Raw genomic sequence first — 23,114 nt, 5'->3', positions numbered from 1 at the left:
AGCTTCAGCATCAGTCCTTCTAATGAATATTTAATAGGGATCATTGTCCCTATTTTATGGGAAATGGGGATGCAAGAGTTCAAATAAATGACCCTCTTCTTACCCCCTTATCAAGTCCCTGATGCCTGAGTTTGACCTTGTCCCACCCTCTGCATGGCCCCTTTGAACATAAGATTAAGCCTGAGAGTTTTCCTTCAGGATGTCACCGTGCCTGCAGTTCATAGTCAGTTGTAAGAGGGCAACAAGAAATAAGTGTTTATTCAAGGCAGGAGGGGTGGGGCCTGGGTAAGAGGCTGTCATGTGCTTCAGAGGAGAAACTGAGGCACAATGAAGCAGGGGCTTCTTCTGATAAAGGGAGAGCAGTTAGCAGTGGGAAGAGTGGAGAGAGATGGGCGCTTCACTGGAGGGCCTTCTGCTGCAAGGCACTCTGGAGGGGCAGCCCAGGGACAGCAGACCTTGGAGCCAGAGATGACATTGGTCCGCTTTTCTGGATTTTACCCTAGGGTAGGTGGGAGTGGAGCTGTGGCACAGGAGGGGCTGAATCCAGACCAGAGGACTGGGTGTGGGCCCCTCTCCCCGCCCCTTCTTTGCAATGGGGTGCCCCTGGCTCTTTGCCTGCACAGAAATGTGCAATGGCCCCTGCAGCCCAGATGTCCCAGGGCAGGCCTGAGGTCCACTGCCCTTTGTCCCCATAGGTACACTCACGCCTGTCAGACAGAGGCTCTGGGTTTGGGGTTGGAAAAGGAAGTTCCCGGAGGCCCAGGATGCAGACTCTGCCCTCCACAGAGCCGGGTTCTGTTCAGGCCACAGGGCTGCATAAGGTGTTCTTTGTGCCCCTGATGCCTCCTGAGAAGGATGTTGGCGGCAGCCCCCCAGTCCAGGGCTGGTCCCTGACCACCGAGGCCTAGCAGCTGACTGGCGGCAGGTCAGGGGTTGAGGGAACCCTCAGAGGTTGTCAGCAACCAGACCCTCACTCCCATCCTAAAGCTTCCCCTCTCGGCTTAGCTCAAACTTGCTCAGAAAGGCTTTCATAAACAGTGCAAGTCTGAAAACTCCCGTAAACTCGGGCGCTCTCCCCGCCCCTCCAGGCCTGGGGGCTTCAGGAGGCTCCGGGCTGCCTGCCAGCCCCAGGCTGTCCCCAGACTTAGGGGCGGGGGGTGAGGGGGCGGTGCTTTTACCCTCTCCTTCCTGCTCGATCTCCGGCCCGGAGTTTTCCTCAGGCCCCAGCCTCCCAGGCTCCCCACCCTGCTCTCCTTTAACCCTTTCTTGCGAGGGAAGGAGGGGCGCGGCTCTCGGTTCTCCTGGGAGGCCTAGGAGGCGGCAGGGCTGGCCGGAGGAACGGAGAGAAAGGCCGGGTGCCGGAAACCAAGCCCCCTCTCCCCCACCGGGGTGCCCTTCCTTCCTCTCCCTCCCCCTGGGGAAAGGGGAATGTGGAAGGAAATTAACTTTGACCCCCGGATTCTGGCTCTGAGCCCGAGACTTGAGTGGAAGGCAGAGGTTTTCAGGACCCCCGCCCCCGCGCGTCCCTCTCCCCCTTCCCCCGCCCCGCCGCCTCCCTCCGCGCCCCTTTAAGCTGCCGGGCAGACACAGCTAAAGTTCATCCTGGAGGGGCTGGCGCGGCGGTGAAGCGGGGGAGGGTGGGGGCGGAGGGAAGGGCGGCGGGAGCCCGATCGGTCCCACCCCCGTTGCAACCCCTGGCAGGAAGAGATTGTCGCGGGAGCCGCCGCCGAAAGGCTCGGAGCTCCGGGGGAAGGGCGCCCGAGCCGCGGCGGGTGGGTGCGCGAGCCGGGGGTGGGGTGTGTGTGTCGGGGGGACCCAGGCCGAGGCGGGGGCGCGCCGCCCGGAGGAGGGGGCGTGGCCTAGGCGCCTCCGGCCGGGGGACGCCGGTGACACTGTCGGCTCCCTTCTTCCAGGGGCGGGCGGGGCAGCCATGCTCCTGTCCGGGGGCGACCCTCCGGCGCAGGAATGGTTCATGGTGCAGACCAAGTCGAAGCCCCGGGTGCAGCGGCAGCGGCAGCAAGTGCAGCGCATCTTCAGGGTCAAGCTGAACGCTTTCCAGAGCCGCCCGGACACCCCCTACTTCTGGCTGCAGCTCGAGGGACCCAGGGAGAACATGGGCAAAGCCAAGGTAAACAGCGTCTGGCTTCTTATCACTTCCAGCCAGACCTTTCTCCCGCCCTTCGCCCCCCTTCCCTCCCCCTCCCCCCCCCACTCGGGGAGGGAAGGGTCCCCAGAGGCCCCCCGACCTGGACTGGGCAGTATGGCGGGCAGGTACTGGGCCATTCTCTGCCGCTCCACTTCTGCAGCTTTGGGTCCTTCCCTCTGGTTCCTTCTTTCTTTTCTGCCCCACCCCTCTCTTGCGTGTCACTTCAGTCCCTCAAGTGTGTTGAGAAAGGCTCTGCGTTGTGTGTCCCCCCAGGAGCCTTCTCTGGCCAGGGGCCCGCATTTACAGCCTGTTCCTCCATCGGGGGAGCAACTTAAGGTCTGGTATTTCTGTGGTCTGTGCAGCGTATCTCTTTGTTCTCCACCCAGAGGCTGGAAGGCCCAGGTCTTTCTGCCTTCATGTAAGTCTCCTTAAATCCTGGGCTGCGTCTCGCAGCCTGAGCGCTGGGACTGGAGGGGCCATTAGAAACTCCTAGAGAAATGCTGGCATTTTACAGATGAGGTACTGGGGACTGGAGAGCGTCAGGGGATACTTAGGGTTGGGAAGGTGGGGGTGGCAGGGGCTCTGGGCTCAGCACCCCACACTCTTGATGCCGTAGGCGGCCTCTTGCAGGGGCTCAGGGGCAGGGGTGCAGCTGCTCTGGAAGGTAGCAGGCTTTGGGGATGGGTGGGAATCCTCTGGGAGGAGGGCTGTGGGCTTCAGATGAAAGGGCCTGCTGTGTGGGGCTGGATGCTGGGCAGGCCAGGTCACCGTGTGCCTCTCTCGCGTTTGCTCTAGCTTCTCTCACCCGCTTCTCCTCCACTTGGGCCTCTCAGGTTCCCTCTGATCCCCAGTCATGGCCAAGGTCTCCCTCTTCCCCCAGATTCCCTTATCTTATCTTTTCCTGGTAGGAATACTACAGCCTCCCTCAGTCCCAGACCACCCTTCTCCCCCATGCACCCCACCCCACCCCAACACACTCCCCTTCCCCAGCTAGGTCTCTACCAGTATCCTAATTGGTCAAGGCCATGGGTGGGGGAGGCCCAGAACACGCTGGCCAGTGGACAGGCAGGCTAGAAAGTTCCTGCCTCAGCCCCTCCGCTGAGCTGCTTCGTCAGCAGTTTGTCCAGTTCTGACAGAGGTGCTGGGGGAGGGGAGGGGTGCCTGCCCACATAGCAGATGTGCAGGAGCCCTGGAGATGCAGGCTTTTCAGTAGCTGGGATAGGCGGGTTAGCCCGAGGAGCCTTCGGGTTCTTTGGGGGTCTTAATCTTTTTGTTAATTTGAAAGACACCCGCTCACCCTTTTGTGAAACTGGGGGTGTCTAGCTCCCCTGACCCCTACTTACATCCTTCATCAGCTTCTCCAGCCTCAGCTACTCCTCCTCCCACCGCTGCCTCAGGGTCCCTGGGGCCACTGACTTTCCCTCACACCCCAGGCCCTGCTAGTGCAGCCAGTGGCTTTCTCCAATCCCCCCATCCCACCCCATCCTTTCACCTCTTTCCCACCTGTTTTCTTCTGGAGAAAAGCACAGTTTAAGATGGAAACAGCATGAGGGGTTTTGGGTAACTCCCTCCCTTATTGTAAAGAATGAGCAGAAAGAAGAGATGAGTAGAGCTTTGGAGCGGGAGGGCAGGGAACGTGGGGAGGGTGAGGTTTTGTTCTAGAAGTAGGAGATCTGGGCTCAATTTGCTGTCACCAAGTTAACTGCTGGGACAGATGGGTGTGGTGGAAAGAGCTGGAGATTGGGGTTTGCTACCTTCTAACTGGCTGACCTGGGTCAAATCACTGACCTTCTCTTGAGCTTATTTCCTCATCTAGAAAACAATGTAGTAATACTCACTTCATAGAAGAGTTGGTAAGAGTCAGCTGAAATAATGCATGCTGACTTTTGCCAGTGTGGAGAGTTATAGGGTAGAGATGTCAGTAAGTGTTGTGGTTAACAAGCTGTGTAACTTTGAATGAGTTCTTTTCCCTCTCTGCGTCTGTCTCCTTGTTTGTGAAGTGAGAGGCTTGGATGAAATGCTTTCTAAGGTTCAGCGATCTGATGCAGGAAAATTTCCCATGTATAAGGATGTCTTGAGCAGCTGATTAGTAGCTCAGCGGTAAAGAATGTGCTTGCAATTTGGAAGACCTGGGTTCAGTCCCTGGGTTGGGAAGATCCCCTGGAGGAGGAAATGGCAATCCACCCAAGTATTCTTGTCTGGAAAATTCCATGGACAGAGGAACCTGGCGGGTTACAGTCCACGGGGTCGCAAAGAGTTGGACATAACTGAGCACCCAAGAAGAAGGAAGTCTCGGGGTTTCCATGTAGAGGTGCTGTGGCTGACCCCCATCCCAGCTGTAAGGACACAGAACCATGCACCTTGATAGTGAGTTGATATACACAGCCAGCTGGCAGAGAGAGCTCAGTGAGACTGAAGCTTGTGGCATGGAGAAGGGGTGATGGATGTCCTGTCTGTGAGGGAAGAAGGGGTCAAGAAGGGTACGGGGTTCTTTGGAGAAGAGCTCAGATGTGTTTTGCTATTATATGCACTGGTTTTCTAGGAAATCTCTGTAGAACTCGAAAGTACCTTGAAGTAGTTTTCTTGTGGTGGGATTTAAAAAATAATGCAGGCATTGCTGGAAATCACATTCCTAGGCAGCAAAAACAGGCCCTGGGGAGGCGTGACCTTTCTGAGGGGAAATCAGCAAGTAGAAAGGAGAGTTTTTAGTTAATGATCAGAGTCTCTCAGAGATAAGCCCTGCCCAGCTTTTCTGTCCTCCTTGACAACGGTGTGAAGAAGGATTGGGTGCTGAGAGGACAGGTGACAGTTCGATTCTACTCTTTTTTGGAGATGATGGAACAAGGTGAGGGGGAGCTCGAGATTGAGATGGGGAGCCGTGGGACAGGGTGTGGTTTGCTGACTCTGGGCTTGGCTCTCAGGTGCAAGTTGGCCTGTTCCTGCCCCACACGGACTGTGAGCAGTACCATGAAAGCTGGTAGTGGCCAGGGGTGTGCTGAAACTGGCTCCTGCTGACCCGTTGTTGAAAAGTCTTGAAGTTTTTGAGTCGGCGGAGTCCTATTCGTAGTTTGAAATCAGCCAGGATGGGAGTAGTTACACCGCAGAAATTAGAAAATGCTACAGATCAGGACTGCCCTCCCCACAACTGGATCCCCACAACTTACCAGCACACATAATTGTGTTGTGGGCACCTGAGCCTTCTCCTTTAATTATTTGTTTTCATTTATTTTTTTAAAAAGATGCTTGCGCATTTATTTCTCTCTCTTCCTCTCGAGCTTCCCTCCCACGTCCTTCCCATTCAACCCTTCTGGGTCATCACAGAGCACAGAGCTAAGCTCCCTGTGCAGGACAGTAACTTCCCACTAGCTGTCTATTTTTACACATGGTAGTGTATATATGTCAATGTACTCTCTCAATTCCTCCCACCCTGCATACGTGTAGCTGATTCATGTTGTTGTACAGCAGCAATGACATTGTAAAGCAGTTATGCTCCAATTTTAAAAAGATGCTTATTTACATTTAGTTTTATTTAGTTTTTGGCTTTGCGGCACGTGGGATCTTAGTTCCCTGGCCAGGGATCGAACCCGTGCCTCCTGTAAAGGAAGCAAGGATTCTTAACCACTGAATTGCCAGGAAGTCCCTCCTTTATCTTGAACTTAATTTTTCTTTATCAAAGTAATACATAATTTAAAAGGCCAGTAATTTTTTTAAAATCCACAGTATAATGCAGTGATTCCCTGCCTTGTCCTGCCAACTCCCTCTTCTGTGCTGTTCTGGAATTTATACATCTCTACATTCCTAAAAAATATGTAGATCCTGTATCTTTCAATTAATTTTAGATACCTTTTTACTTCCTATTATTATAGGTGAGGACTTTCCTGATAGCTCAGTTGGTAAAGAATCCGCCTGCAATGCAGAGACCCTGGTTCAATTTCTGGGTGGGGAAGATCCCCTGGAGAAGGGATAGGCTGCCCATTCCAGGATTCTTAAGCCTTCCCTGGTGGCTCAGAGGTTAAAAGTGTCTGCCCGCAATGCGGGAGACCTGGGTTCGATCCCTGGGTCGGGAAGATCCCCTGGAGAGGGAAATGGTACCCCACTCTAGTCCTCTTGCCTGGAGAATCCTGTGGATGGAGGAGCCTGGTGGGCTACAGTCCACGGGGTCCCAAAGAGTCAGACACGACCGAGTGACTTCACTTTCACTTTCCAGTATTCTTGGGCTTCCCTTGTGGCTCAGTTGGTAAAAAAATCTGCCTACAATGCAAGAGACCTGGGTTCGATCCCTGAGTTGGGAAGATCCCCTGGAGAAGGGAAAGGCTACCCACCCCAGTATTCTGGCCTGGAGAATGCCATGGACTGTATAGTCCATGGATCGCAAAGAGTCAGACACGACTGAGCGACTTTCACTTTCATTGTAGGTGAGGATTTAGGTCCTTTATATTGCCATCCCTTTTGTCTTCCCAATATAACTATATTTCATTTTCTGTTAAATCTGTATTTATTATTCACAACATTGTGCCCATGCAAATATCACTCACATCTAAACGTTGAAGTGTACTATGATTGGGTTTTCTATCTTACTTTTCAATTTTTTCTGAGGTAAAGAGCTCACACCTTACCTGTTTGTTTGTTTTCCTTTGAACCCATTGCTAATTCTTATAACTTTCAGTAGCTGCTCACGACAGTTTTCTGCAAGAATAAGGCTTTGATTTCAAGGTGGCCTGTTACAGATTTTTTCCTGGGGGTACCCTTCTTTCTGTCTGGTCAGGCTTGCGTGGCTATCATCCTGAGACTCCTGTTTGCTGTCATTCTTGGCATCCTTTTGCTGTTTGTTAAACACCTTGTTTCCTGAACGCTGTGTCTTTGTCTTGGGTTGGTGGAGCACGTCTGTCAGTAGCGTCATTAAGTTAGAAAGATGGTGCTGTGCTAAAGATCATGCTGATAACTGAGGTCAGCCTTCCTGTTTCTGGAATTCCACTCTTCAGCCTGAACTAGTTGCCCTCTATGCCTCCCAGAACAATGCTTGAACATAGTAGATGCTCAGTAGTGATTTCTTGAATGGATGAATACATTCTGAACTTTCTCTCCACAATCATTCTGGAGATTGTCTTTGCCTTTTTTCTGAGTTAGGTCTCCTTTCTTGGTTTTTCCTTTCTTGATTTGCTGGAAAATACTCTTCAGGAACTTCCTGAGAAAGGCTTTAGAGGAGGTAGATTCTTGGGGTTGCATATCTGAGTATCTCCATGGAATAGCTGAAGGTCACTTGATTGACAGTTTGGCTGGTATCGAATTATACATGGAAGACTATTTTCCTTCAGAAGTGAGAAGGCATTAATCTATTGACTTCTTGCTTTGGGGACATCTGAAGCTATTCTTGGTCCCTGGTCCTTTGATGTGAAGTGTGTTTTTCTCTCTGGAAGTTTGTAGTTTCCCCCACTCTTCTAAGATGCCCCAGGGAGACCCTTTTGTGTGGGCATCGGACTTCATCCATTGTTGGTTACTATGGCTGAATCTCTGAATGAGAAGAATGAGTTTCTCTGCACTCAGTGCTCACTGTAGACCTCACTGTTGGCCTTCTTCTCTTCCTCCATGATTTTGTATGCTACCCACACTCTCAAGTACACTGATCAGCTTCTGCAGAACAAACTTCAGTGGGTTGGGTGGTACTTGCTCAGCCTTTGTGTAGTGGGGTCGGTAGGCTCCCAGATCTAACTGCTCCTCAAACAACTTTATCTTAGTCCACCTTTTATTTAATTTTTTTTTTTTAATGTACTTGGCTGCACTGGTTCTTAGTTGCAGCTTGTGGGATCATCAGTCTTTAGTTGTGGTACGTGAACTCTTAGTTGAAGCATGTGGGATCTAGTTCCCTGACCAGGAATTAAACCCGGGCCCCCTGCATTGGGAGCATGGAGTCTTAGTCACTAGACCACTAAATCCACTTTTTAAAAAATGTTCTCCTTCACTCCTAATTCTGGAGTTTTTTGGTGCTGCCATTTTTTTTTTTAACTTTTTGAGTATTCTGCAGTGTAATTTGGTGTGCTTCTGGAAAGCAGACAATGAATGGTAACTGACTTATGAGAAAGAAGAATCCTAAGTCAGGACTGATAAAGTATACAGCAGTAGTAAGCTGTCTGGTGGTATTATTTTTATTTAACTTACACATTGACCGATGACTCACAGGACACAGGGCAGTATATTTTAACAAATACACAAGGTTTTTCTGTGTGTACTTCATTCCTGCGTCTTCTCTACTTCTCCTCTTGGAGAAAAAGGTCTGGGTAGGCGTAAAGCAGGAAATCTGCTCCTGATTTTTCTGGATGTAAAGGTCTGGGTGGGCTTAAAGCAGGAAATTTTCTCCAGATATTTTCTGGATGTGAACGCCTTTTTCCTTATCTTTTTTTTCTCTAATGTGCCATTGGCTTCCTTAGTGGCTCTGTGGTAAAGAATCCGCCTGCCACTGCAAGAGATGCAAGAGCCTCGGGTTCTCTCCCTGGGTCAGGGAGCTCCCCTGGAGTAGGAAATCACAACCCATTCTAGTATTCTTGCCTGGAAAATTCCGTGAACAGAAGAGCCTGATGGGCTACAGTCCATGGGGTCGCAAAGCGTTAGACACGACTGAATGACTGAGAACACACACTCATATAGACAGCATCATGGTTAAGACCTCAGACTTTGGAGTCAGAGTGCCTGAGTGTCCCAGCCTCTGTCTGTGTGACCTCAGACATCTGTCCTTTCTTGCTCACCTTAAATGGGAAGGATAGTAATTTCCATATAGGTCTGAGAGAGGAATCAATGAATTAATGTATGTAAAGAGCCTGGCACCTAGCAAGGACTCAATAAATATCAGTTCAGGTTTATTATTTTGAAAGTCACCTCATTTCCAATATACATTTACATTTTCTTTCTTTCTTTACTGGCTGTGCTGTGAGCAGGCTGTTCTCTAGTTGCGGCGAGGGGGGGCTGATCTCTGTCTGCAGTGCGTGGGCTTCCCGTTGCAGCCGCTTCTCTACTCTTGTTCGCACGGGCTCTGGGTGTGCCAGCTTCAGTAGTTTTGCGGTTCCTGGTCTCTAGGCCACCAGCTCAGTAGGTGTGGCACATGGGCTTAGCTGATCCGTGGCACGTGGGATCTTCCCATGACCTGGGCCAGGTGGAAGAGGTAAGCTCAGACCTGAGCAACCTCGCTCACCCACCACCTGGCAAGGGTGAATCTGACCAGGTGGAATAACTCTTATAGGTCTGAATACCGTGATCCCCATGTGGTCTTTGGGATGGCTGTAGGAGATCCAAAATGGAGCCTTTGTTCCTTATGGATCTGTCAGGGGAAGGCAGGAAGAGGGGTGACTGTCACTGACACAGGGGTGAGGAGGTGCTTGAAGATGAATGCCGTCATCAGGGTTGGCCGATTAAGAGGCAATTCCCATGGTTCCTTGGAGCCCATGGGGTCATGCTGGTGGAACTCAATCAGAGAGTAGAAGAACCCAACCTCTTCCATCCCAACGGAATGGGAGACTCTAAAGGCTGAGTGTGTGAGCCCTGGAAACATGAGGGCCTGGTGCCCAGATAGCCAGAGGCCTCCCTTCCGGCTCAACCATTGTATATATCTGTGGGGATCCCTTGGATACCAGACCAGGGACTTATCTTCTCCTCTGTCCCCTCTGGGCAACAGTTACCATGGTTACAGTTACAGGTTGTGCCAGAGACCTTCTGCAGGGGGATTAACCAGAATCTCACAGGATTACCCCGTAGTCACTGTGTAGTCAACCCGCGGAGGTGGGAAGAGCTCTGGTTTCAGAGTCAGACAGATGGCAGCTGTGGTCTTCACCCAGTCACCCACTGACTGTGTGTCCCTGGGTCAGCGATATGGCCTTTCTGAGCCTGAAAAATGGGAGGAGACTGTACCAGGCTCAAGCTAAGCACTTCCTTTGTATTAACTCACTGAAACTTCATGATAGCCTAATGAGGGGGAAACCATTATCCCCATTTTACAGATGAGGAAACCGAGGCACAGGGAGAGTTAATAGCTTGGAGGGTCCTCAGTAATGTGCCCTCTCCTCCCCTCAGCTAGTTCCCAATTCTAGAACGCCAGGGTAGGCCTGGCCCTTGGGAGTGTCTCGTTTAATCCAGTTTTTACAGGTGAGGAGACAGAGCCTCTGAGAAGGTGATAAATTTTTCACAGTACCCCTAACGTATTGAGGTCAGGTTGGAACTAGAACCAGAACCCTTGACTCCAAGCCCAGGTACTCCTCTCCCGAATCTGTCAAAGCTCCCAGGAAAGAGATGAGAGTGTGAGGAGGCAGGACTAGGGAGAGAGGGCTGGGTCCTGGGCAGGGGTTGGGGCGGGGGGAATGGGTCATTTGGCGCACGTGCTTAGTGAGGGGAGTGAGCCCCAGGGACGGCCCCTAACAGCTGGCTTCCTTTGTGTTCTCCCCACCGGCTGCAGGAGTATCTGAAGGGCCTGTGCAGCCCGGAGCTATGGAAGGAGGTCCGCTACCCGGCGGCTCTGCACTGCGCCTTCCTTGGGGCCCAGGGCCTCTTCCTGGACTGCCTGTGCTGGAGCACCCTGGCCTACCTGGTGCCCGGCCCCCCGGGCTCCCTGATGGTGGGCGGGCTGACCGAGTCTTTCATCATGACCCAGAACTGGCTGGAGGAGCTGGTGGGGCGGCTGCGCTGGGGCCCGGCCCCTTTGCTCACTCCCCGTGGCATCTGGGAAGCTGAGGTGACCCGGGCCTTTGGGGCCCTGGTCTGGATCCGTGGTGACCAGTATGCTGGGGACCTGCTGCAGCTGCCCCCGGCGGTCCAGGAGCTGCTGCTGAGCCTGGTGCGGGATGCCGCTGGCAAGGAGGACATCATCCAGTGGCTCAGCCGCATCGGCACCTCCGACTCCCGCTCAGATCCTGAGCTCCTGATCTGTCCAACCCACCAGCAAAAGGAAGGTCCAACCATGGTGGCCGTGGGAGACGGTCCTGGCCCCTTTGTGGAGATGGGGAGCCCAGAAAATTCAAAGAGATTAACCAGCCTGGGAGCCACAGGGGCCGTAATCTCGGGTACCCCAGGCCCAAACACCCAGCAGGAGACAGCAAACCAGCTGGTCCGGTAAGTTCTGATGAATCAGTTTGGTTTCTTTCCTGTTTCTGTGCTCCAACCCCAGGGAAAGAGTTTGGGACCTAACTCACCTTCCCACCTTTCCAACAAACTCGGGTTTCCTCCAGGGTCACATCCAACAACCAAGGTGGTGTGGACTGTTCTCGCGAGGAAGGGTCAGTGCAAGCCAGCAGCAGCCAGGACCCCGTGGATCACACCCAAGCCTCGTCTCAGCAGAGGCAGGTCCGGAGAGGGGAAGACAAGCTCCCGCTCCAGCCTCCAGTATCAGCCCTGAGTGTGTGCTCACCCTGGAAGGCCTGGACCCCAGGGCCAACCTTTGCACCCATGTGGCCAGGGGCTATTGCTGCTACCTTCTGGAGGATCAATGAACTGCATTCTCTTCACCTGGCCTGGCTCCTGTCCCAGGCATGCTTCAGTTTCCCTTTCTGGCAGAGGCCACTGGGCCCCATTCAGTTCAAGCTGCCAGGGCAGAATCCTTTGCCCTTAAATCTGGGATGGAAACAGAAGGAGCTGGTTCCTCTGCCCAGTGTGGAAAGCCCAGACTGTACACCAGACGGCGGACCGGGAGGAGAGGCAGCCCTACAGAACTGCCCAGGGCCAGAGACCCCCAAAAAAGTCGTGAGTTTACTGGTGGTCTCAGGAGGCTCAGGGGTAAAGGACAAGTCTATCCCAGGACTTCCACAGATAGGGCCACCTTTGACCTCTACACCGCAGCTCCAAGCCAGAAGTGAGCTGGGGGATCAAGGAAGTGTGCAGTGGGATTGTAAGGGGCCAGAAGAGGGGCCCGATGCAGCACCACCCACTGGGCAAGGGGTGCCTGCTGCTCAAGGGGGACTGACAGCTCCATTGGGACCTGACTCGAAGACAGTGCCTGAAGCTCTCAAAGTGCCCATGGCTGCCGCAATGCCCACAGCTCAAACCCCACCCACAAGTCCAGCGCTGCCTGCAGCCCCCAAAGTGCCTGAAACACAGATGATGGCGGCAGCCCATGAAGAACGTGCAGCCTCCGAAGTGCCTTCAGTTCCAACAAAGCCGGCAGCTCAAGTGGTGCCCACAGCACAAAAGGCCGCAGCTCCCCATACTCCCGCAGCTCAGAAAAGACAGGCGGCCAAAGCATCGCCTACAGGTCCCCAGACACCCAGAGCCCAGCCTGGGCCTGCCCCTAAAACCGGACCTACAGCTCCCAAAGCCCCTGCCGCCCCCCAAACTTCCAGAACTCCGAAAATGCCGGTGGCTCAGAAGGCGCCCGCAGGTCCGGGGTCCACCCTGGATGCAGGCAAACTCGTGAGTGAGGGCCAGCCTCCGTCAAGGGGCAGTGCTTCCTTCCTGAAGGGCCAGGGGCAGCCTGGAGGTCAGGGGCCACAGTGCAGTGGCACCTTGGCTCCCAGTAGCAAGCGCCAGCCTCAGGTGGAGGGGCTCCTGGGGGCTGGGGAGGGGACCCCAAGGCAGCCGACTCGCCACCCACAGGCAAGCAACACAGTGACCAGCTTCCAGAGGTACCACGAGGCCCTGAATACACCCTTCGAGCTGGACCTGTCAGAAGAACCTGGGAACCCGGAGTTGCGGCGGGTGGTCATTGATGGCAGCAGCGTGGCCATGGTGTGAGTAGCCATGGGCCTGGGGTGGACTGGGACTGCCGGGGAGCTCAGGCACCGTGTCCCCAGGGCTTCCTTTCTCGATCTCTGTGTATGGGTGCCATGGGGTTCAAGTGGGGGAAAGAGGGGAGGAACAGGCACATGTTGGGCAGCTACCGGGCGCTGGGCGGTGCTCGCGGAATCGCCATAGCAGCGTTCGCAGGTGGCTTTCTGTTCTCCTCCCTTGATAGAGGCAGAAACAGGCTCAGAGAAGTGATGGATCTTGCCCAAGCTCCCAGAGCCAGTAAGGGGCCCCGCCGGCCTTTGGGTTCAGCTCTGCCCAGGCCCACAATCTTTCCCTTTCAGCCTGCCTCATATAGCAGGGGGCCTGTAAACCCCAGTTTTCAAATGTCCAGCCCAGCCCTTAAGGCCCAGCACCGGTCTCAGTGAGGATTTTCCTCACTGTGCCAACCTGTAGCGATCAGCTCCCTGCACAGCACTTCCTGCTGTATATATATGTCAGCATAAGTACGTGCAAGGTGTCTTCATTTGCCCGCGTGGTGGAATCTGTGCTGAGAACATTGCCAGCACACGATCGTGGTCAGCAAATGTTTGTTTGCTTCCAGCCCTAAACTGAGCTCTTTGGTTGTAGAGGCTGCCCTCTTCCTTTTGCCCTGGAGGCCCCTACACACGCGCGCGCACACACACACACACACACACACGCACACACAGAGCAGGTGAGTGGACCCGGCAGGTGCTCACTATTTGATGAGGGAGGGAAAGGAGAAGGCACGGTTGGTGCTGATGCTGGTGCCCTGGCATTTCTGATGCCCTGTGCTGTCCTGGGCTGGTTCTGAGGGAGGGGTGGAGAGGCAGGGCCATTCCTAGGGCAGAAAATTGCTCCCTCCCTGGTCCCCCTAACCCCTAACCCCACCTCCAGGCACGGTCTCCAGCACTTCTTCTCCTGCCGGGGCATTGCCATGGCAGTGCAGTATTTCTGGAACCGAGGACACCGAGAGGTCACGGTGTTTATACCCACCTGGCAGCTGAAGAAGAACCGGAGGGTGAGAGGTGAGCTGTGCCTGCCCCCCGGCCCCTCCAGTGTCACCACGCCTTCCTTTTCCTTGTCTTTCTGTTCCCATCTTAGCCTTTTCCTGTTAGCGCTTCCTCTGACCATCACTGTCTTCTGCCTTTCATTTCCAGAGAGCCACTTTCTGACAAAGCTACACTCCCTCAAGATGCTTTCAATCACCCCCTCCCAGCTCGAGAACGGCAAGAAGATCACCACCTACGACTACAGGTGTGTGGCTTTGCAGGCCTTCTCTCGTGGGGCCCCGGGCTTGGGCTGCACTGATGTGTGAGGCAGAGTCTTGCTTCATCTGCTCTGGGGAGATGGAGGCGAACATGTCAGAGGGTCTTGTCAGAGAGGGAAGTGTGGTGCATTGGCCCTCTGTAGGCAGAGGTAGGAACACAGAGGAAAGGGCTCCAAGATGGTTCTATTCAAGCCCAGGGACTGCTCCTGAATTTGGGACTCTGCAATCCCATTTCTCTGAGTTAATAGGCTTTCCTCCCCCATCAACTGTGGGCTGAAACCCTCTACTGTCTTTGGATGGCACTAGCCCATCCTGGTGACTCCTGGTGCTTCAAGCAAGCTGCTTCCCCCAGAAGCTGATTTGGGTGCCAGTTTGGGTTGAAGCTCAGGTTTTCTCAAGGAATTGCTGCAGTCTTTTCCTCCCACTGCCTTGTCTCTGGGAGGAGGTGTGTGTGTGACTGGAGCCCTGGCTCTGAAAATGGAGCCCGACTGCCCCTGCCGCCTAGATAAAGGCTGAATGACTCCCTATCTGTCAATCCTCAGCACACACTCAGCATGACTGCTGGTCCAGTGTGCACAGGGGATGCTGTGATGCTGCCTCTGCTGGGGGCAGAGAAGGCCCTCCCAGCTCACTGGCCCTGGGCTGGAGTTGATGCCTAGCAGGCACAGGTCTTGGCTTCACTTAGACACCTCCCATGCCAGGCAGGGAGAAGTTTGGTTCCTCCCTAAGATATGGTATCCACTCAGCCTTCAGGTTTGGGTAGGGCAGCTCAAGCATCCTTCCTTCAATAGCATAGACCCTAAGCATGCAGCTTAGACCCTGTATAAGGTCTTTAAAGTGAAAGTGAAAGTGAAATCGCTCAGTTGTGCCCAACTTTTTGGGACCCCATGGACAGTAGCCTGCACCAAGCTCCTCCGTCCATGGGATTTTCCAGGCAAGAGTCCTGGAGTGGGTTGCCATTTCCTTCTCCAGGGAATCTTCCTGACCCAGGGATCGAACCCAGTTCTCCCACATTGTAGGCAGACGCTTTACCTTCTGAGCCACCAGGGAAGACTCTAAAGTGTTAGTTTAGCTGCTCAGTTTTGTCTGACTCTGTGATCCCATGGTCTGTCCATGGGGTAAGAATTCTGGAGTGGGTAGCTATTCCCTTTTCCAGGGGATCTTCCCAACCCAGGGATCGAACCCAGGTCTCCTGCATTGCACACAGATTCTGCTGCTATTGCTATGTCACTTCAGTCGCGTCCGACTCTGTGCGACCCTGTAGACGGCAGCCCACCAGGCTCCCCCATCCCTGGGAGTCTCCAGGCAAGAACACTGGAGTGGGTTGCCATTTCCTTCTCCAATGCAGGAAAGTAAAAGTGAAAGTGAAGTCACTCAGTCATGTCCAAATTTTAGCGACTCCATGGACTGCAGCCTACCAGGCTCCTCCGTCCATGAGATTTTCCAGGCAAGAGTACTGGAGTGGGGTGCATTCTAGTGCCTTTTAATTCAGGCCTGGGTTTGAGGGAAGACAGCTTTTCTGTGGGGCTTCCCAGGTGGCGCTAGTGGTAAGAACCTGCCTGCCAATGCAGGAGACTTAAGAGATATGGGTTTGATCCCTGGTTCGGGAAGATCCCCTGGAGGAGAGCATGGCAATCCACTCCCAGTATTCTTGCCATGGGAGATCCCATGGACAGAGGAACCTGGCTGGCCCCAGTCCATAGGGTTGCACAGTATCGGACAAGACAAGCGACTTAGCGACTGCAGAAGGGCCCTCTGCTGGGCACTTGTGGAATTGCATGGTCGGGGCTGCTGGAATTGCTACTGCCGCAAAAGCTGAGAAGTAGGTAGCCTTTGCTTTCTTTCCTGGTCACAGCCCTCTTTCAAGGAGAAGTGATCCTTGGAAAAATGGATTTGTTTACTCAGGTAGGTGTGTGGCTTGGCATGTACATGAATGTTGTCAATTGTTGAAGAATAATCATGGAGTATTGGATATTGATATCTGCTGTGTAGCAGGCACTGAGCTAGACACTTAAGCGTATTGTCCCATTCAGTTTAATTCTCACAGCAGTCAAGGGTAGGTATCTTATGTTTGATCGACAGGTATGGAAACCGAAGCAATAAAGAGGTATGTGTGGATGTGGATAAGGCATGGGTTTCTGTGTGTGTGTCTCAGCATGTGTATGGAATGCCTATGTGTAAAATAGGGGGCTTTGTTTGCGTAGACAGTTGGGAGATGTGCATCCAGGTTGCCTTTCCGGGGGCTCGTGCTCCTCCAGCTAGCTGCAGAGACGAGGATGGGCTCTCAAGCCCTGGCTCCCTATCAAGGGTGGTGTTTTTGTCCTACAAAAACAACAAGTTCAGTTTCTCAGAAGACTGGGGAGGTGAGAGGCTGGGTACTGGGTCCATAGTGACCCCCCCCTCCCCGCAGGTTCATGGTCAAGCTGGCGGAAGAGACAGATGGCATCATCGTCACCAATGAGCAGCTCCACGTCCTGATGAATAATTCCAAGAAACTGATGGTCAAAGATCGGTGAGGCGGCTTCCATGGGATTGGGCTGTTCCTCCCCCGTGGGTGCCAGGCAGCCCCTGGCAGGGGAGGGTTGGAGGCAAGGAGGGGGGCGTTGGAGCAGTGCTCACCAGCCCCTGCTGGGAAGATGTATTGGTCTCTGCTCCAGCTGGCAGCAGGGTGTGGATGGGTCAAGGGCTCCACAGTGACCTTTCTTCCTCTGTCCCGGGCCCAGCCTGCTGCCCTTCACCTTTGCGGGGAATCTCTTCATGGTGCCCGATGACCCCCTGGGCCGTGATGGCCCCACCCTGGATGAGTTTCTGAAGAAGCCAAACAGGTAATGGGCTGGACCTCCCCAACCCCCTGCCACCTCCCAGCTCCTCCTGGGACTTTCCGGAAGCTTCCCCTTGGTGCTAGCCAACATTTGTTTAGTGCTTAATAGTGAGCAGGGTGATTTGACTTTTTCAGGTCTTTGTACTTCCACCCACATCTGCGCATCCATAAACTAATTACAGTATGGTTTTACAGTTTCACAGTCTTGCACGCGTGCTTTAGCACTGTACGTATCCTTCCACAGCTGGCATCTGTCCCCATGTTTGATTGTTTTTCCCAGGCGCGTGCCGTGTTAGTTCCTGTGTCTGGCTTTAACGTCCATTCCCTATTCCATTGCATGAGTGCCTGACAGGTTTACGGGGTTGATGGGAGGCCGTTTGACAGTTTCTGCGTTATGCTGTGGGCACCCGTGCTGCGGTGAACCACCTCATTCTTGTCTCATTGCATACAGAGGGTGCTATGTCTGGAGTATATACCAAGAGGAATTTTTTCCACGTGTCTTTCCCCCTTTGACCCTCACAGCTTGAGTTAGACACATGTGACCACTATCCTTGTTTTACAGATGAGGGATCTGAGACTCAAGTACTTTCCTCAGGTCACTGTGCTGGTGCCGGCAGAACTGATTTGCAGTAACTCAGTTCCTCTGGCTTCCACCCACTCGGAGCCTCCCAGTTCCCTGGGCCCAGCAGGGGACTGTGGTTAGCACCTTCTGGGTAGGGCACTGCTTCCTGTGTCAGGTCCCCCAGTCCTGTTTCCCCATTTTGAAGAAAAGTGCTGTGGCCGAGGTCTGTGTGCTGTGCCTCCTAAGCCCCTTGTCAGGCCCCCTTCCCCCTGTTGAGCTGCCCCGGCTTGCTCACCCTTGAGTCTGTTTGGAAGGACCGATCATCTAATTCTGATCAAACCATTGGCTTAAAACTGCTAGGAAATGTCACTTGGTCAATGAGGTTTTGATTAAATAAGCCTTCAAAGCCCAGATGAATATCTGACGTTGCGGTTTAGTGGATGCTGGGGCTGGAGGGAGTATCTGTGGGCAGGTCGTGCTGTGTGGGAGGCTGGCCTGGCCTCAGGGGCACTCAGCCATTTGGTTTCGCCTCAGGTGGCCTCTCAGGCAGGCTGTCCCGCACCTCCTCCATCAGACTCTTCTGCTCTGCTGTTTTGGTGTAGGTTGGACACCGACATTGGCAACTTCCTGAAGGTGTGGAAGACCCTTCCTCCCAGCTCGGCCAGCATCTCTGAGCTGAGGGACGACACGGACCCTGGCCCCCCGGAGAGTCTGCAGAATGTGGAAGAAGTCAGGGAGGAGCAGGAGGAGGAGGAGAGACAGGATGAGGAGCAGAGAGAGGAGCAGGAGATGCAGAAGCCAGCTGAGGAGGAGGAGGAGGACCTGGACTCTTCGCTGATGTCTGTGTTCAGGGCTGAGTGCCCTTCCCTCTCAGAGGAAATCCTCCGGTGCCTCAGCCTCCACGACCCCCAGGACGAGGCCCTGGACATTGATCTCCAGCCGGCAGTGGCCTCTCCCTCACTGGGCATCCCCTGGGATGGAAAGGCTCCCTGCCAGCAGGTCCTTGCCCAGCTGGCCCAGCTGACCATCCCCAGCAATTTCACCGCCCTCTCCTTCTTTATGGGGTTCACGGACTCCCACCGGGACGTCATCCCCGACTATGAAGCCCTTGTGGCGCCCTTGCACAGCCTGCTCAAGCAGAAGCCGGACTGGCGGTGGGAGCTGGACCATGAGAAGGCCTTCCTGGCCCTGAAGCGAGCCCTGGTGTCCGCCCTCTGCCTGTCGGTCCCCAACCCCCAGCTGCCCTTCCACCTGGAGGTGACGGTGAGCCAAGTGGCCCTGACGGCCGTTGTGTACCAGGAGCACTCGGGGAGGAAGCACCCTGTAGCCTATACCTCAAAACCCCTCCTCCCCGATGAGGACAGCGAGGGCCCGCAGTCAGGGGGAGACAGCCCTTACGCCGTGGCCTGGGCCCTCAAGCATTTCTCCCGCTACATTGGGGACACCCCTGTGGTCCTGGACCTTTTCTACGCCTCCCGGACCTCTGTGGACCCTGAGGCGTGGGACGGCCGCAGGGTTGCCAAAGCGTGGTTGATCAGATGGGCCCTCCTGGTACAGGACAAGGGCAAGAGAGCGCTGGAACTGACCCTTCTGCAGGGCCTGCTGGGGAAGAACCGGCTGCTGACTCCCACGGCTTGCATGCCTCGGCTTTTCCAGGTTCTGCCTCCTTTTTCCGACCTGTCCACTTTTGTCTGCATCCACATGTCGGGGTACTGCTTTTATCGGGAGGATGAGTGGTGTGCTGGCTTCGGCCTCTATGTGCTGTCTCCCACCAGCGCCCCTGTCTCCCTCTCCTTCTCCTGCTCCCCTTACACCCCGACCTACGCCCACCTGGCGGCCGTGGCCTGTGGCCTGGAGCGCTTTGGCCAATCCCACATGCCCATTGTTTTCCTCACGCACTGCAACTGGATCTTCAGCCTCCTCTGGGAGCTCCTGCCCCTTTGGAGAGCTCGGGGCTTCCTCTCTTCCGACGGGACCCCACTACCTCACCCAAGCCTGCTCTCCTACATCATAGACCTCACCTCTGGCCTCTCATCCCTCCCGTTCATCTATCGAACCTCCTACCGGGGCTCCCTGTTTGCTGTGACGGTGGACACCCTAGCCAAGGAGGGTGCCCAGGGGGGCGATCAGTGTTGGAATTTGCCAAATGACGTGCCGGCCCCCATAGTGACTCCCCGTACCGTATGCAAGAGGCCCGACTTGCTGGCGTTGCAGCAGAGCGACAGCACCCTGGCCGATATCATGGCCAAGCTGCAGGCCGGGCAGAAGGTATCCAACTCCTCACCCTTCAGTTCTGCCTTTAGCTCCCTCAGCCTCGACAAGGAGAGTGGCCTGCTCATGTTCAAGGGAGACAAGAGGCCCAGGGTCTGGGTGGTCCCGCGGCAGCTCCGGAGGGACCTGATTTTCGCTGTGCACGATGGCCCCATGGGGGCCCACCAGAGGCCCGAGGAGACCTACAGGAAGCTGCGCTTGCTGGGGTGGTGGCCCGGGATGCAGGAGCACGTGAGGCATTACTGCAGGAGCTGCTTGTTCTGCATCCCCCGCAACCTCCTAGGCAGTGAGGTGAAGGTCATCGAGTCTCTGTGGCCCCTCAGGTCCACTGCCCCCTGGTCCAACCTGCAGATCGAGGTGGTGGGCCCGGTCACCGTCAGCGAGGAGGGCCACAAGCATGTGCTGATCGTGGCCGACCCCAATACCAGGTGGGTGGAGGCGTTCCCGCTGAAGCCTTACACGCACACGGCTGTGGCCCAGCTGCTGCTTCAGCATGTGTTCGCCAGGTGGGGCATTCCCGTGAGGCTGGAGGCTGCCCAGGGCCCCCAGTTTGCCCGCCATGTCCTGGTGAGCTGTGGGCTGGCCCTGGGAGTTCATGTGGCCTCCCCGAGCAGGGACCTCCAGTTCCCTTGCCTGACGAGCTCCGGGGCCTACTGGGAATTCAAGAGGGCCCTCAAGGAGTTCATCTTTTTGCATGGCAAGAAGTGGGCGGCTTCCCTGCCCTTGCTGCACCTGGCCTTCAGGGCCTCCTCTAGCCAGGCCTCGCCCTTCCGTATCCTGACAGGGGCCGAGGAGAGGCTGACCGAGCCCCTTTGGTGGGAGATGAGCAGTGCGAACATTGAAGGGCTCAAGATGGATTTATTCCTGCTACAGCTCACGAGGGAGCTGCTGGAGCTCCACTGGAGGCTGGCCGAGAAGACAAGCGAAAAGGCCGAGAATAGGCGTTTCAAGCGTGAGAGGCAGGAGAAGGAGTGGAATGTGGGGGACCAGGTCCTCGTGCTGTCCCTCCCCAGGAATGGCAGCAGTGCCAAGTGGGTGGGTCCCTTCTATATCGGGGACCGGCTAAGCCCATCCCTCTACAGGGTCTGGGGCTTCCCCACCCCGGAGAAGCTTGGGTGCATCTATCCCAGCAGTCTGATGAAGCCCTTTGCCAAGAGCGTCACCCCGCTGTCCTTCAAGGTCTTGGAGCAGTGAGCTGGAGCAGTGGGGGAGCCCCCCTCCAGGGTCCTGGGCTGCTGCTGCTAGGTCTCCCCCTGCCCCAGGCATGCTCTCACAGCCCCCCCACCCCTACCCCCGGGACTCTTCACTGTGCCTTTTGTAGAGAAGTTACTTCACAAAGCTTTGCTGAACTGCCTTGAACTGGGGACCAGCATCCCTATGAAACATCCCCAGTATGGGGTACTGGGAGGATCTGCTGAAGGCTGTCGGATGTTGGCCTCTGGCAATTCTACCTGGGGGAGCGGAGAGCTCCTTTCCCGAGGTAGGCCAAGTTCAATGTCTCCCCCTGAGTGAGAATGTACACGCACACACGCACAGCTCAGAATCTTGCTCCTGGCTGTCCTTACCATGAAATGGTGTGGCTCTGGACCTCAGAATTGAAACCACATTCCCCTGTCAAACAGAAACCCCAGATATGGGCTCCTCCCCCGTCTGTCCATTTGGGGAACCTTTGCCCTTGAAGCCGTAACAGCTGAGACAAATCCATGCAGGCTAAGGAGAGGCACCCATCCTTGGTCTCATGGGCCGCTTTCTTAGGCCAGGCTAGGCCTGGCCATTGATCAAGGAAGGACTGGCAGTCCTAGGCCCTGAGGCTTAGAGCTGGGGTGGGAGGATGGCCAGCCAGGTGGGCGGGTCCTGCCTGTTGGCTCTGGAAGGGCAAGGGGGAGAGAGTCAGCCTACCTCATTTGACTCCAGCCAATGGAGACACTCCCTGACCCTGTCTTTAAGGACATGGACCCTGCAGGAGTCAAGGATCTCGATGCCAAGTGTGGCATCTCTACCTGAAGAGCTGCTTTGACTAGACCAAGGGGCCCAGGCCTCTGTTTTGGGTTGGTGGGGGGGTCACTGAAATGAGCAGTCTGGCACAGCGTGGTGCTGGCGTGGCTCTTCACTCCAGCCCCACCCCGAAACCCACAGCCTCCTCCTCCCACCGCCCCTGTGCGCTGCATCCCCAGACCCGACAGAGTGTGGCTGCTTGGTCTGGGTTCTCCCATCCCGCCCCAGTCCCCTCGATTTGCCTTCTGTGTAGAGACAATCCTGGCCCTCCCCTGGCACCCCCCAGCCACTCTTTGCAAAGATCAGTCAGTGCGTTGCCCACAGGTGTGTGCTTTCACTCACCCTCTGAATTGCTGCTGCTGCCAACAGAGAGGGTTCGAGGTGGAGGCCAGCACTGTGTCACTCTGGCTGAGCCTCTATGTCGTTTAACTTCTCCAAAGCTGAGCCAGTCTCCTTGTCTAGCTCATGTTGCCAAAACACTTGATATCGCTAGAGCCAGAGTAGAACGTGCCATCAAGTCCAATTTGCTTGTTTTACAGCCAAAGGAAGAGGCCCAGAAAGGGGAAGTGACTTGCCCAAAGTCACACGGAGTTGGTGGCTGAGCTGGGACCAGGATTAAGCTTCTTAGTTCTCCGTTCACCATAGATGGGGGTTCAAGTGAGAGCAGCTCTTAAAATCCTGTACCCATCTTCCATCCAACTCCCCATCTCCCAAATCTTGTAGACAAACTACTTAGGTGTTGCCCTTAAACCATTTCTAGCGGTTAATTCTGTCCAGGAAAGAACGATTGGGTGACAGCTGAGACACTGAGAGGTGAGCCGTGGGTTTTTTAGCAAATACCTCCTTCCCCCTCCTCCTCCCGCTGCATGTCCCCCTCTTCCCTTCCTCGTCCTCCCTCTGATGGTCTGCTCGACCTTGTTCTCCCTCCCCAGTGCTGTACCCCTTCCCCCGTTAACCACATTTATAATACTATACCTGTTTGTGACCTTTTTTTTTTTCCATTTGATTTGTCAATAAATGGATCAAAATGGAGCTAATGTTCAAGTTTTTGTTAGTTTGTTTTAACTTTAGACTCAATTATGGGCTTTCCGGTGGCTCAGATGGTAAAGAATCCACTTGCAATGCAGGAGACCTGGGTGGAGAAGATCCCCTGGAGAAGGAAATGGCAGCCCACTCCAGTGTTCTTGCCTGGAAAATTCCACGGACAGAGGAGCCTAGCAGGCTACAGTCCATGGGGTCACCAAGAGTCGGACACAACTGAGCAGGTGGGAATGAAGATGAATGAAGGCTGGTGTAAGAATGGCATCCATGCTGAAACAACTTGGTTGTGTCG

General features: G+C 54.8%; 1 protein-coding gene across 3 annotated transcripts; it reads left to right on the top strand.

The window, feature by feature from the left end:
* The first annotated feature begins 1,704 nt into the window (after nucleotides 1-1,704).
* Nucleotides 1,705-22,813, top strand: NYNRIN (NYN domain and retroviral integrase containing). 3 transcript variants are annotated; one of them, XM_027971582.3, is made up of 9 exons: nucleotides 1,705-1,772; nucleotides 1,914-2,128; nucleotides 10,584-11,236; nucleotides 11,353-12,846; nucleotides 13,760-13,890; nucleotides 14,023-14,119; nucleotides 16,543-16,644; nucleotides 16,856-16,957; nucleotides 18,118-22,813. In XM_027971582.3, the coding sequence occupies exons 2-9, from the start codon at nucleotides 1,931-1,933 to the stop codon at nucleotides 20,978-20,980; spliced, it is 5,640 nt and encodes a 1,879-aa protein (XP_027827383.2). In that variant the 5' UTR covers nucleotides 1,705-1,772; nucleotides 1,914-1,930; the 3' UTR covers nucleotides 20,981-22,813. The 3 variants fall into 3 exon arrangements, with proteins under 3 accessions (XP_027827383.2, XP_060274535.1, XP_060274536.1); XM_060418552.1 differs by lacking the exon at nucleotides 1,705-1,772 and having other exon boundaries at nucleotides 1,889-2,128; nucleotides 11,353-12,529; nucleotides 12,713-12,846; XM_060418553.1 differs by lacking the exons at nucleotides 1,705-1,772; nucleotides 1,914-2,128 and adding an exon at nucleotides 2,362-2,564.
* The last annotated feature ends 301 nt before the right edge of the window (nucleotides 22,814-23,114 follow it).

The sequence above is a fragment of the Ovis aries genome, chromosome 7 (assembly GCF_016772045.2).
Source record: "Ovis aries strain OAR_USU_Benz2616 breed Rambouillet chromosome 7, ARS-UI_Ramb_v3.0, whole genome shotgun sequence".
In the NCBI taxonomy this organism is placed as follows: domain Eukaryota; kingdom Metazoa; phylum Chordata; class Mammalia; order Artiodactyla; family Bovidae; genus Ovis; species Ovis aries.
Note: the sequence above shows the minus strand (reverse complement) of the source record. Positions and strands in the feature narration are given on the sequence as shown.

Excerpts from the sequence above, each read along its gene's own strand:
- NYNRIN (XM_027971582.3), top strand. The coding sequence starts at position 1,931 with ATGCTCCTGTCCGGGGGCGACCCTCCGGCGCAGGAATGGTTCATGGTG. Across the intron at positions 12,847-13,759 it reads GGCAGCAGCGTGGCCATGGT|GCACGGTCTCCAGCACTTCT; the intron begins GTGAGTAGCCAT and ends CCCCACCTCCAG. Across the intron at positions 14,120-16,542 it reads ATCACCACCTACGACTACAG|GTTCATGGTCAAGCTGGCGG; the intron begins GTGTGTGGCTTT and ends CCCTCCCCGCAG.